At 41.6% G+C, this 14156-nt stretch overlaps 1 protein-coding gene and 1 long non-coding RNA gene across 2 annotated transcripts; one reads left to right on the top strand and one right to left on the bottom strand.

The window, feature by feature from the left end:
- The first annotated feature begins 7130 nt into the window (after positions 1-7130).
- LOC138947569 (uncharacterized) lies at positions 7131-12753 on the top strand. The gene is made up of 2 exons (XR_011449713.1): positions 7131-7385; positions 12637-12753. It is a non-coding gene; the product is annotated as an uncharacterized lncRNA (long non-coding RNA).
- On the bottom strand, positions 7930-12643 carry LOC138947568 (uncharacterized). The gene has a single exon (XM_070319056.1). The coding sequence runs from the start codon at positions 11475-11477 to the stop codon at positions 8772-8774; it is 2706 nt and encodes a 901-aa protein (XP_070175157.1). The 5' UTR covers positions 11478-12643; the 3' UTR covers positions 7930-8771.
- Positions 12754-14156: the final 1403 nt, after the last annotated feature.

Below are 14156 nucleotides of genomic sequence, written 5' to 3'. Positions count from 1 at the left end.
GTGCAACTTGTCAGTATGTTCTGAACACATCAAAACATTTTCTTTAATTTAAGCTACATAATATCATGTGGATGCACTGATTGGGTGTAAATAATAACAGCAATTGGTACAGTCAATTCACTAAATGTGCAACAAAACCCTAATCATCAGACATTTTACAACAGCAAACTTCAACAGTCCTTTTACTTTCCTGAATGTCATTATTATTTATTAAAACATGCATCTAGAGCAACATACATATAAATCTTCTTTTATTAAAGTTCACCTGAAATTCAGGCTGCTTTCCCATGCAAAGTACAAATGCAAGTGTCCATAAACCAGGGTTTAATACATGTAGTATGTGAGTGAGTTCTGATGAAAAAGTGATTGTGTTGTAATATTGGTTATTACTGAGTGTTGATGTTACAATGATTACATTATAAAAACAACAACAACAGAACAATGTGAAGAGCAAACTTCTTCTGTGGGCATGCAAGTGAGTTAATCTTGTGTGTGTGTGAAACTATATTTGACTGAGTGTCACATTTAAATGATAGCCTTTAAAAACAACAACAAATACATACATTTAAAAATCAAACAAATATAGGCACCTCAAAAAAAGTTGTATGTACACCTTCGTGGCTGGTGATGCATTCTTGCTCCCCTGCAAGTTTTCATTCTACAATGTACCTCAGGCTAGCTTCCTCTCTCTCTCAAATCTGCCCCTCCCACACAATACAACAGGTACAGTGGCCACTCTGACACCAGTCTCTGAAATAATCAAGAACAGTTAAAACTGCGATGAGCTGTTGTTCTTTTACTCGTGAATGCAATGCATGAACACTTAAACAATATCCCACTTATTCGCGAGTGCGTTGACAAGGCGAGAGTGAAAAAATAGCACAGACTCGAAAGCAGACGATAAGTTCAGCACAGAGAGCGGGCGTGTTTACCTTTGATCGCTGAGACAAACAGAGTCGCAATTTTCATCGTCACTGTCTTTTCTTCTTCTTCGGCGTTCCAGGATAACTGTCTTTTCACTACTGCTGGAAGTGGCCTCCGCTCCTCATCTTTCATGCTTGATTCGAGGAGAGAAACTGGTAGTTCGAACATGTACGGTTCAATTTCGTCTGCAGTCACGCTTGTTGCCATGTTGGTAAACGGCATCTTCACACTGTGTGACGTCACGGATAATTTATTCATAAGCCAGTCTCGCGAAGATCACGCGGCACAATGGCGGGTCGTTTTGGAGAAGAAATCCGTCGCTTCGGTCACAAAATTCGTCGGATTACGGCCTTACAAGATTCCGAAGTAAACCAAACATTGTTGAAGACGGTAAGAAAGTGGTTTTCTAACTAACTGCAAACATCGGGAAGTGTTCGGTCGCGCAGGAACACGATTCGAAGCGTTTTTGACGCTAAAACAGCATGGTCTGGACCTTTAACTCTTTATTCTTAATTTTGGGATTCAATTCGACAATTATTGTCACGATGATTTGTTTTAACTTGCTTAAAGGACTTGTATCCAAAATAAGTCAATAATGCCACTGGACAGTACGCTATGTATTTACAACGCTAAAGTTCAATATGACCAATAATGCAATGTAGCAACAAGCCCCTACGACGAAAACTGATACATTATTTTGTTGATCGGCCCTGAACTTGTGTGAGTGGACGGGGCGAAGAATGTTTCTGCAGATAAAATCGTTACTTTCGCTCGCCTGCATGCTTGAGTTGAAGACTTAGAAAAGTAGAACACTTCATCCAACATTATTATTCAAAGAAAACTGTATGTAGCTATTCAGACGAAAGAAACAAAAGGATAGAACGAGTTCATAATTGTTGTAGTCTGCAGCACAAAAAAAGAGAGAGCGCTCTAAATACACTAATGACGCCGATAGCCAAGAAGTACATTTCTGGTTTTTTTCGAAGATCTTTCGACGTATATTAATATTATTATTGTAACTGGAGCCGAACCACCGAGCGAATCTCATACGGTTGCTCGTCTTTAGTATGTGACGTTACTTCCATGGGCTAATTCGGGAGTATGCCCAGCATTCATGTTCTAATAGTAATACTTACCAGATTTCCATTTTGTCCTTGTTTTTCAGGGTGTCTCTCGCGATGACTGTTGTTGTGACGACATTTCGTGGAGATAGCTGACGTCACCTCGTTCCCTTCCCTGCTGACCTCTTGTGGTGCCCGCCTCATCTTCACGTCATGGTAAAGATTCGCCTAAGTTTTGTCTCTTTCTTTTTCTTCCCTCCTTTCTTACTTTCTGTATTTATTTTGTTGTTTCTTTAAAAAAAACAAAATCTTTTTTTAATGTTGCTGTTTTGTTTTGTGTTGCCTCTACGTCTGTTTCCTGGTTTGAGCGTATTGCTGTCTTGCTTTCTTTTGACCTTTCAGTCTGAATTCCTTCTTCCTCTGTGATGTTATGTCTTGCATTTCCTTTTTTTAATTATTTTTTAGTGTTTCATTGTTTTTGTTGATCCTTTATCCTTTTAAATGTTTCCGCTGCAGCAAATGGCCTAAGCGTGCTTTTTTTCCGAATTGGTCAGCTGGTTGGATTGTATTACTTTCAATGAAACAGTTATAAATGTTGAATTTGTAGAGCTGGGACTGTAAAGAGTAACTGTCATCAGTAAGCGTCCCTGTTTGAGCAGTCATAGAAACTTAACTCGGTCAGTGTTTAAAGTCCTTGTCTTGGGCACTTAACTCGGTCAGTGTTTAAAGTCCTTGTCGTGGCCAGCATGTGTAGTTTACACGGTGACGCAGGCTTTCAGGCTGCTCATTTGCGTTTAATTTTGAATTTGTACTTGTCTGTAGCGTAAAGAAAAGAAAAGAAAAAGAAGGAAATGTCATTTTCTCAATTTGTTTAAAGATATATCTGTGAAACTTAACTCACTTCCAGGGTTTGATTACTTCCAGACACGGTTTAAAGTTTGAATGATCATCAAGTTTCAAGGTCACCCAACGGTCATGATTGCGGGACAAAACCCTAACAATTGCCATTTTATCAAACGATTTTGAATAAAGTTCTTTGAAACATCACACGCTCACAGGAACCGATAATCTTCATATATGAACCCAATTTGATTGATCCTCATCAAATTTCCAGATCACAGAGTGGTCAAGTTTGGGTTAAAAAATGTTCTTGATCGGGTTTTTGTATGCGAGATCTTTGTAACGTCACACAATTCCACGGTTTGGTGACTGCTAGATAAACCCAGGTCAAAAGTCAGGTCAGGACGATACCAAAGATATTATTACATTGACTGTTTCTGATTTATTATATTACACATGACGAGGGTGAATCGTACGAGTTTCAGATTTTGTTGTTTTCCACATAAGCTCAGTCAGGATAAAAAAGAATATAAACATAGAATAAAGAAAATTGGTATGTTGACCTAAATATCTTTGAGACTTAATCATTTCTGCTATAATTTGATTGAAGATACGTCTGTGAAAACGCTCAATGCATCATTGCTATTGTATCTATACTGTTCAAAAAAAGAAACGCATAGCTTGTTATATTTGGTTAATTTAGTTATATGGCTACAAGGATATCCACCAAACTGCAGAAAATGTTTATCTGGTCGTCGACCTTTCGTCCATTGCCACAAGTGAGCTCTGCACGTGACGCATGCGTTATCAGTGGCTACAATGTCAAAATTGCTCATTTGGCATGACCACTCGTCATGCTTCAGTGTAATCTCGTGAAACTCGGGGAATATTGAGCTCTCACCATGTCTTCCAAAACCCATAAAAGCGGATTGTTCGCCACAAAGAAATCAGACGACAATTCAGCGACGAAAGATGGCCCGATTGAGCAGAGAAGACCGCCAAATTGCATTGGGTCGTTTACAAGCAGGCCAAAGTCAAAGTGCAATCGCCAGGCACTTCCACGTGTCCCAGAGCACCATCAGTAGACTGTGGGTCAGGTTTCAAGCCACTGGCTCCGTTGCTGACTTGCCACGAGCGGGAAGACCAAAGGCGACAACTGCTGCTCACGACCGCTTCATAGGGCTCCGCCACCTCCGGAATCGTTTCCTGTCGGCCTCATCTTATGTCCAGGCTCTCCCCGGGCCACACCGATTATCGGACCAGACCGTGCGGAACCGCCTGCATGAAGCTGGTTTGAGAGCTCGCAGACCTCAGAGGAGCTGTCCTCACCCGCCGCCATCGCCAGAACCGAGTGCAGTGGGGCAACCAGCACCTTCGCTGGACCGTCCGGAATCACTGGAGACACGTGTGGTTCAGCGACGAGTCCTACTTCCTGCTCCAGCGACATGATGGTCGGAGGAGGGTCTACCGGAGAGTAAACGAACGTTACGCGCCCAACTGTGTGGATGAGGCACCCGTTCATGGTGGTGGAGGCGTCATGGTGTGGGGGGCGATCAATACCGCTGGAAGGAGCACCCTGGTGCACGTCCAAGGGCGCATAATTGCCCAGCGATACGTGGAGGAAATTCTGCGCCCACACGCCCTTCCTCTTCTGGCTGACCAGGATGCCATATTCCAGCAGGACAACGCTTGCCCGCACACAGCACGACTCACCACCCAGTTCCTCACCGACCACCATGTCCAGGTGCTTCCCTGGCCATCCATGTCGCCAGACATGAACCCGATAGAACACCTCTGGGATGAATTGGACAGACGTGTGCGCAGGCGAGAAGAAGCGCCGGCAAATCACCGCGATCTATTGCAGGCACTTCAGGAGGAGTGGGACACCATCCCACAGCAAGATATCCGGCATCTGATCCAGTCCATGCCCAGAAGGTGCCGGGCAGTTGTTGCTGCTCAAGGCAGTCACACCCCCTACTGACTTGACAGCCTCGGCACCCAATCGTATTGATTGACTGATTGATTTGAAGATGCAAATGAACTGTGTGTGCATTCAACTGTGTCCATACCAAATTTCAAACAAATGATCTAAATATTGGATTTTCTGTTAATTTTTTCGAAAAATAAAACAAATTTGGCAAGTAGCAACTATGCGTTTCTTTTTTTGAACGGTATATATTATCAGAAACCGCGACTCGGACAGCATTTGAAACCACACTATTTCTATCGGTTTTGTCTCCATTCTTGAAATAAATAGAGCTTTTAAGAATGTTTCAATTTTGCTATAGGTTGGTGTAGCATCCGTCTTCTAGTCTTTGTATTAGTTTTCCTAGTTTCTTATTTATTTATCTTTGTTAAAGAATATGTTCATCTCTGTTTATCTCAGCTGTCAAAAGAAACAGTTTAAATTTAAAAAAAAAATAGTGTCTTCCTTTCGTTAATTCCAAATTGTAGCTTCTCTGTCTCAAAAAGTATTGATTTTAAGTTGCAAGCGAAACTTTAAAATCAAAGTCTGTGTCCAACCACCCCCCCCCCCCCTTCCATTGGTTTTGATTTGCGAAACAGTAGTTAAGAAAGACGGGAAGAGAATCACAGAAACAATGAGCACTGCTAATCAACTTCTGTGTGTGAGAAAATAGGATTGACGTTAGTTTGTGAACCATGAGCTAGTTACGGCTTAAATACAGATAGACGGGGAAAGAATCACAAAAGCAATGAACACTGCTAATAAACGTCTGTGTCTTAAAAAGCACATCCAACCAAACATCGACGTGCAAGTGAAACAGTAGCTATTAGGGCTGAGATAGACGGTAAAGAATCACAAAAATAATGAATGTCTATGTCTGAACAAGTCCCCCCCCCCCCCCCCCCCCCCCCCCCATTAGATTTACGAAACAGTAGTCACTAAGGTTTAGATAGAGGGGCAAACAACACACGCAAAATGAACACAACACATACTTATTTGCAAGTGAAACAGTAGCTAATATGGCGTAGATTATAAGATACGGGGAAAAGAATCCCAACAAGAATGATCACTGCTAAGCAACGTCTGTTGGAAAAAACGCCCATTGATTTTGGTAATTTGCAAATGAAACAGTCGCGGGTAGGTATCACAAAAATAATGAATGCTGCTAATCGGCTAACCTCTGGCAATTCAGTCTTGTTTGAGTGTTAGGAGGAAGCCAATGTCCTGTGTGCCACAATTTCGGGAATCATTTCTACCGCTCGGTTTTGCTTTCCACTTAAAGGTCCATTGTCTACATTTTTATACCGAAATCGCCATTTGACCATTAAAGGTACTTGTCTACATTTTTATACCGAAATCGCCATTTGACCAACCCCTTGACTGCCTTAGGACGGGTATACCCGACCTGCACTTGTACATTATTTCCATGATTAGATACTAAAAACAGATTCTTGGTTGAATTTCCTTTAAAAATAACATAGGTTTTACTTTCCTACCTACTGCCAGTTTGAAGCTAGAATTTTTTGTGAATTATTACACCCCGAACTCCAATATTCCCTGGCAGTCAGGAAGTTTTGATTGGCAGCGAAAGGGTTAAAATGCAGAGTCTATTATCTACAATTATCAACAATACACCCCCTTTCGATCAGTAAAGACGAAGCCAGTGTAGCCGTTTGAAAATTCATTGTAGTATTCCAGCGTAGTACTCATAGTAGGATATCCTTATTTGGAAAATGCCAAGCGCAAAACTCCTCTCAAATCCCGTGCATTTTGTGCGTTTAAAAAAAAAGCGTGGACAGCGCTCCAGAGTCAAACTGTTGCTGCACTTGTTTGGGCGTGGCTATAAGCATAGTGACATGAATTTGATTGGTCAGTATTTTTAGGCAAACAGAAAACAAAATATTGGAAGCGTGAGTCACGCAACCCAAAAATAAAAAAAATTTTACATATATTTTTTTTTCTATAACTTTTTTCCCCATGGTTCATTCATCATCTGACATAACTTTTTAGCGAAATCTAACCATAAGATTATTGAAAAAAAGCACAAATGTAGACGACCACCTTTAAAGTATCAAAAGCAACGACAGAAATTTGTTATGTCTCTGAGCAATTCTTCGAAAATGGTAATTGAAGTTGTGCTTGGCAACATTTACCAGAAAGTTATGGTGAGCTTGAGTTTGGGATAATACAGTAGTTATTTGTGAAAATTCAGCGTTATCACGGAAGTTTATAATTCATTGAAATTGTTGGTCCTTCAGGAGTGTTAAGATTTTGAAAAATTAATCAGGCCACTTTTTCCACAGTCAGGACGAAGGATGAATGTAATCAAATAAAGTTTAAAGCCATATGTACTCGATGACTATACACGCTAATTGCTTTACCAACAGCTGGAGACATGCTAAATTAAGTTCCCTGCAAAATATTGTGGTCTAGGACCCCTTCAATGTTGAGATATTTGAATTTTCATTTTGATCTGGATCGTCCTATTTATAGATTTGGCAACACATGTAACGTTGATGCAAGGGAGAGAACTCCGCGGCTTTGTTGACATCCTCACTTTTTCAGAGGCTAGAACAAGCTGTAATGCATGTACAGTCGTCTCCGCTTAGCTCGTCCCTCTCTGGACCGAAAAATTCGCGACGAGCTAACCGGCCGACGAGCTAAGCAGCGGACGAGGTAAACGGAGTCCAATTTCCCTGGGGGATATGCTGCGACGAGCTATCCGGCGAATTCGTCCAGACCAATATTAAAAGCACATAAACACTTGTAAACGGGTGTATCAGGTTCTGAGATAACTATCAATCTAGTAGATCATCCTCGAATAGCCCTTTGTTCACAACATGACATTTTACCGTGTCTACAAACCAGAAGTAATCCTTTCATCACCATGGAGTAGGAGCTATGATGTGCAATGGTCAAATGACGAATTTCTGTTCATAGACTCGGTAAGATGTTGATAGAGTTTATATTCGTTTCGCATATTGGGTTTGTAACATGTGTTACTATGAAAATAACAGAGAGATAGGCAGAAGAGAGAGAGAGAGAGAGAGAGAGAGAGAGAGAGAGAGAGAGAGAGAGAGAGAGAGAGAGAGAGAGAGAGAGAGAGAGAGAGATGTAAACCATGAAACAGAAAGCACATTTCTTGGGATTTTTTTTATTAAATCCAAAAATAAGCAGTCCAATGAGAAGAATTTTAAATGAAAAACCAAGTAAACACGGCGCCAGAAAAAAGTTAAACACACACAAACACACACGCAAAAAAAGCACTAACTCATTTGCGTGCTTACATACACACACACACAAAACACACACACACCATTTTCAAAAACATGCACATCAACAAAAAATCTGCGCAACAAAACCATAACAAACAAACAAAAAACTAAAACAAAAAAACAACAACAAAATGGAAGAAACTAAAAACTACGATCCAGCCGACTTGACTGACTTTGTCTTTTTCGGTGATCTGAGCTAATTGGTATGCACACACACACACACATGAACACACATACATGTACATGTACACACTCCCACTGTGTCCATACTTTCCTGTACATTAAGACGCTTATGCTTTCCGAATGTGTCTATACTTTCCAACTGGGTAGACAGTTCACAGTTATGCTTTCTTGGACAGTGAGCAATATTTTTGAATGGTCCACCCAAGCACTCCAGTGAAACGGACAATGCTTTTATTGGCAGACTAAGGCTCTCCAACGCCTTTGTTTTTCCAGGTGTTATTCTGTACCCAAAATTATCATTAAATCTTTTTTTCTGAAAATGCGCTTGATTTTCAGATGGGCAGGGCGATCTGGGACTGACTTTTGCTTGTCGCTAGTTCACCCTTTTCTCAAGGGTATAGAATCGATGTTTACCTATTACCTGAATTGTATAGTCAGTCACTTGACACGAACCTCCCTTTGAGAGAGAAAGGAACAGAGTCCACAGAGCATGTGTACGTATTTTCGAAATCTTGTAGTCATTCACTCGACACGAACTACTCTTTCATAATGTCCACAAAGATTTCGAAAATACATGCTCTGTGGACTCTGTTCAACTCCTGGAATTTTGAACAAAGGATGATGTGGAATCCAGTCTCGTGAGGTTGAGCTTTCCGCGGTAAATACGACGATTGTCGTTTGAAACAGTGTCGCTGCAGCAAAGATTTCTGCATCAGTGCCCCATGACTTCAGCGGCAGGGTGTTACGCACCACATATTCTCCAAGGTCTCTGCCAACATAGCCAGAAAATTTTTTGGGGTGTTTGAGCATGAAATCAACGATCAAGGCTCTGATGTCCCCGTGGAAGTTTTGGGTACCGCAGACTTCAAAGCTGATCGATCGATACAGGCAATTTCCGTCGCCGATTATTTTGTCTACCTCAAGTGGCTTTCCTAACTTTGATTTATCTTGCCTTTGGGGTAGAGGAATATGTTCTGGTAAGGACAAACGATTACATTGCATTTCACACCAAGCGTTGTTGGTGGGTTTAAAGGAAAGAGGGGGCCGATCAGCAAATCCACTAATAACGACATCGTCTTCATTTTCCCTGCCGACGTTTTGTGCTTTCTGGGTTCTGTCCATTGAGAAGATATCCTCTTCCAATCTCTCTTCACGTTTTTCTTCTCCCTGCCTTTTTTCCGAAGTTGTGTCTGACGCCCTCTTTTCTTTCTGAAGAACTTTCTCCTCGAACCTGCCGACGTTTTGTGCTTTCTGGGTTCTGTCCACTGAGAAGATATCCTCTTCCAATCTCTCTTCACGTTTTTCTTCTCCCTGCCTTTTTTCCGAAGTTGTGTCTGACGCCCTCTTTTCTTTCTGAAGAACTTTCTCCTCGAACCTGCCGACGTTTTGTGCTTTCTGGGTTCTGTCCATTGAGAAGATATCCTCTTCCAATCTCTCTTCACGTTTTTCTTCTCCCTGCCTTTTTTCCGAAGTTGTGTCTGACGCCCTCTTTTCTTTCTGAAGAACTTTCTCCTCGAACCTGCCGACGTTTTGTGCTTTCTGGGTTCTGTCCATTGAGAAGATATCCTCTTCCAATCTCTCTTCACGTTTTTCTTCTCCCTTCCTTTTTTCCGAAGTTGTGTGTGGCGATATCTTTTCTTTCTGGTTAACTAGTTTCTCTTCCTTCCCGTCGACGTTTTGTGCTTTCTGCGACCTGCTTGTAAGGAAGTAGTCGGTCATTTTCTTTTGCTTTCTCAGATGGGTCATATGCTTTTCTAGCGCTGTTCTCAAGTCACAGAATACCCCGCTAAGAGTGTCATTTGCGCCGGTCTGCATCAAGAACATGCTGATTTTGTGCACGCTCTCGAGCACTTCTGTTTGCTTCACTGGTTCTTCACTTTCTCCACTATCATCATCCGAATCTGATAGCTGGCTGGGCTCTGTAGGGAGAGGCCCCGGTGGTGCTACTGTGTCAGTCATGGCCTTCTCAGGCCCCGAGGTGATAACCTCATCGTCAACACTGATGTAGTCCTGAGGTGAAATATTCCATTCTTTAAACAGGCGAGCCAAAATGGGTTCTGATACCAAGTTCTCAACGATGGGAGGATCAGATGTGTTGTTGCATTCCTCAGGTTCTTCAGAACGTGTGAAGCTTGCTTTTCTGAAGCAGTTCTTGATCGTGGTTGATGTGACTTTGTCCCAAGCCATTTTTAACTCAGAAACGGCATCCAGAAGGCTTATCTTGAAGTCGGTTGCAGGAAGTCCGGCATCAATGTGATTCACAAGTTTCATCAAAGTCGTGTTTCTGAAAAAAACTTTCAAGTTCTGGATGACCCCTTGGTCGCACGGTTGCAGCTTCGCCGTTGCACATGGGGGTAGAAACAACAGTTCTGTTGCGTTCAGAGAGAGGTTGGCAGTGATGTGCGCAGGGCAGTTGTCGATGACTAACAAAACCTTGCGATTCTGCCTGTCCATGGTTCGGTCAAAGGAAAGTAACCACTCTTCAAACACTGCGCTGGTCATCCATGCTTTTTTGTTTGCAGCATATTTTATTGGCAGATGCTTAATGCCCTTGAAGCAACGTGGATTTTTGAATTTACCAATCGCCAAAAGAGGCACTTTTTCCCCGTCCATGCTGGCGCACACCATTACCGTAATGCGGTCTTTTGACTTTTTCCCACCGTGGCATTTTTCATGCTTAAAAGCAAGTGTCTTATTCGGCAACAGTCTCCAAAACAAACCCATCTCATCAGCATTAAAAACATCCTTCGGGTCATATCGCCTCAGAGTCGGTTTCAGTACGTCTTCTACCCAGTCATCAGTCAATTGTTCATCGACATCTCCTCGTTCCCCGCACACGGTTTTTGATACGATGTTGTGCCTGGACTTGAATCGGCTGAGCCAGCCGTCACTGCAGGTCCAGTCGGCGAGTCCTTGCTCACGAGCAAGTTTCTCCGCTTTGCTCTTCAACAGGGGTCCACTTAAAGGAACGTTTGATGACCTGCAGAATAAAACAACTTGCGTGAATAACTTATACGTACGAACATGAGAGTTCGTGTGTGTGTGTGTGTGTGTGTGTGTGTGTGTGTGTGTGTGTGTGTGTGTGTGTGTGTGTGTGAGAGAGAGAGAGAGAGAGAGAGAGAGAGAGAGAGAGAGAGAGAGAGAGAGAGAGAGAGAGAGAGAGAGAGAGAGAGAGAGAGAGAGAGAACTTGAAGTTATAGACTTGTGAGAAACTACTTTAAGTTTCATTTGTCCAGGAATTTCTTCTATCTACTCTGAGCACAGGAGTCCATGCCAGTGTCAGTGCTAATTCCATAATAGGCACATGTCGGCATACAGGCGCGAAATGAGTCTGACAATAGTAGACCCCGGATTGACTGAAAAATCAACCACCCCGAAGATGAGGATCGAACCAGTAGCAAAGACATCACGGCACAGTTAGAAACTGGCGCGACGCGGCTCTATCGACTGAGCTACGTCCCCCATGGCGGGCTTCTCACTTCCTGACACAATTTTGGTTGTATAATTACATGTACATGTAAGGAAGAAACAACAGAACCTTCCCTGACCCAACTGATTATTAAAACATAAACACGCTTCTTAGATATACATGTTACTTGAATTACCTTTGCTCTGTGAACCATTGCAGCAGTGCGCAGTCGATGTCGTCGTACTTTGACCCTCTGATTCGGAACCGTGATGCTTTTTGTTCGCCGCTATTATACTGCTGTTTGATCTTAACTTTATCTTTCTTGATCGAGGACAACGTCGTTCGTGGGATATCAAGATCGTCTGCTATGGTCTTTAGGAGTTTGCTTGGATTGTCCTCCATTATTTGAATAACTTCCATTTTCCTTTTCAGGGAAAGACCCTGCACCTTTCGTTTCGTTTGCATCTTTTCTGCGTTGTGAGACTACCCAACGATTGGCATTTGTCTAGGACTGAGTGACAGATGGATGCCAGAAATGATTGACAGGTGTCATTGTCCAAACATTATTCTAATTAGTCATACAAAGAAAGTTTTGTGTGTACATTGTACCTACTAATAAGTGGGAGAAAATTGAAACAAAGTAGCAAAATCAGATAAACAGCGCATGTTTTCTTCTTTGACATTCAATTCGAAAAGTCTGGCAGTTTATGGAACGTTCTTTTGTTACTGTCATCCTGTCAGAAGACGTCATCGCTGACGACACAATGTCGTTATGACGAGCTATCCGGCGTAAATGACGTCACACCATGCCTTGGGACTGGAAAGTTTGGTCGAGCAAAGCGGCGGACGAGCTAACCGGCGGACGAGCTAACCAGCTTAATTTTACAGATACAAAGAAGGACGTCAGCCCGGGGAAAAAATATGGCGACGAGCTAAACGGCGGACGAGCTAAGCGGGGTCGAGCTAAGTGGAGTCGAGTGTATTATGGTCCGCGCATGGTGACATATCGTCATTATATGGTCTTATGGTGCGTTTGACATCGATTGTGGGCAAACTACACTTTGTAAACACGGGAGTGCGTTAGTATGCCTTTAAGTTAAAACAATTCGTACGAATACAACTATTTAAATAATGTTATGACGAGTTTTATTGTAATATTGAGAATTCATATTTAGTTCGCTAAATCAATGGGGGTGGTTTGTTCTTGAGATTCACTTACAAGCTGACACAAGACTTCTGGAGATAAAAAAAATCAGTCATTCGCGAGCAAGAAAAAGAACAGATAAACAATAATTTTCATTAAATCAAATTAAGCCGTCAGTCTTTTTTTTAAAGCTTTATATATTGATCCGAAAGCAGCATATTTCACAGTATGAACATCTTCTTTTGATGAGCCTAATATTGATACAGCAATCTTTGAATTATATATTTTTAAAATGTCGTGGATTTGAAACAAGATGGCAAATAATTTCTGGAACAGAGGGAACCAACAAATTAACTTGTGGATATCGGGCGTGTTTAAACAAAAAAAATTACAAGCATGTGCAAATTTGTTTTAACGTAGATAATTTGAAATAACATGTAAAAGCGCGCTATTCTCAAGCAACTTTGACTAAAGTGGTTTTCTGATCGTGTTCCAACTGTTGTAAAATACAGATTTGTGCAGGGTATTTAACTGGCTGTACGTTGAGTCTTCTCTTCATAAATGCGTAATATGGAAGTAAAAAGGTGTACCCCTACGACCTGTTGTGCAATGTATGAAAAAATGTCAACTTAGAAAGCGTCTATTTTACTGGGAACTGTACATTATTTTCTGAAGTGTGTACTTGAATTTATTTCTGTATTTTTCAAGAAATCCAGCACAGTGATCAACGCCTTTTACTTGAATTAAAGTAAAGAGATAACAAGTTACTGTTGATTAGGACTTAGTCGTTTTTTGATTGAATTCATTACACTTCCTGTGGCTTTCACCAGTCGGATCGATGAACGTGTTTTTGCTTGTATAAATTCTTGATTTGAAGTGTCTGAATAAACAGAAAAGAAAAAAATGTTGGTGTGGTTTTACAAATGAATTTATGACACCAGTGATGAACGTGTGTGAGAATAAACAGAAGAATAAATTAATGGTTTTTTGGGGAATGGTGAATTGGTTTGAATGCAATGAAAGAAAGACGAGAAAAATGTTCAGGCAGTACTGCGAGCAAATGGGAAAAGAGCCCCCCCAGAACCTATCTCCAATGTCGGAGGATATCAAAACAAGAAAAGCGACCGGATATAAAATTTCTTTATAACAAGAAGAGCAAACGCTCGATCGAGTCACTTTCGCAGTTCTGAATATTATATGAGGCATCAGATGGACAGGAAGAAATTGCTATTCACAACACAATGAGTCACGTTCACATAAAATTTGAGCCCGGTCACTTTTATAGTTTCCGAGAAAAGCCCAACGTTAAGTTGTGTGTTGCCGAACAGAAAAGGCTAGTTATCTCCCTTGTTTT

The sequence above is a fragment of the Littorina saxatilis genome, linkage group LG14 (genome assembly GCF_037325665.1).
Source record: "Littorina saxatilis isolate snail1 linkage group LG14, US_GU_Lsax_2.0, whole genome shotgun sequence".
Lineage (NCBI taxonomy): Eukaryota > Metazoa > Mollusca > Gastropoda > Littorinimorpha > Littorinidae > Littorina > Littorina saxatilis.
This window is presented reverse-complemented; position numbering and strand designations above follow the sequence as displayed.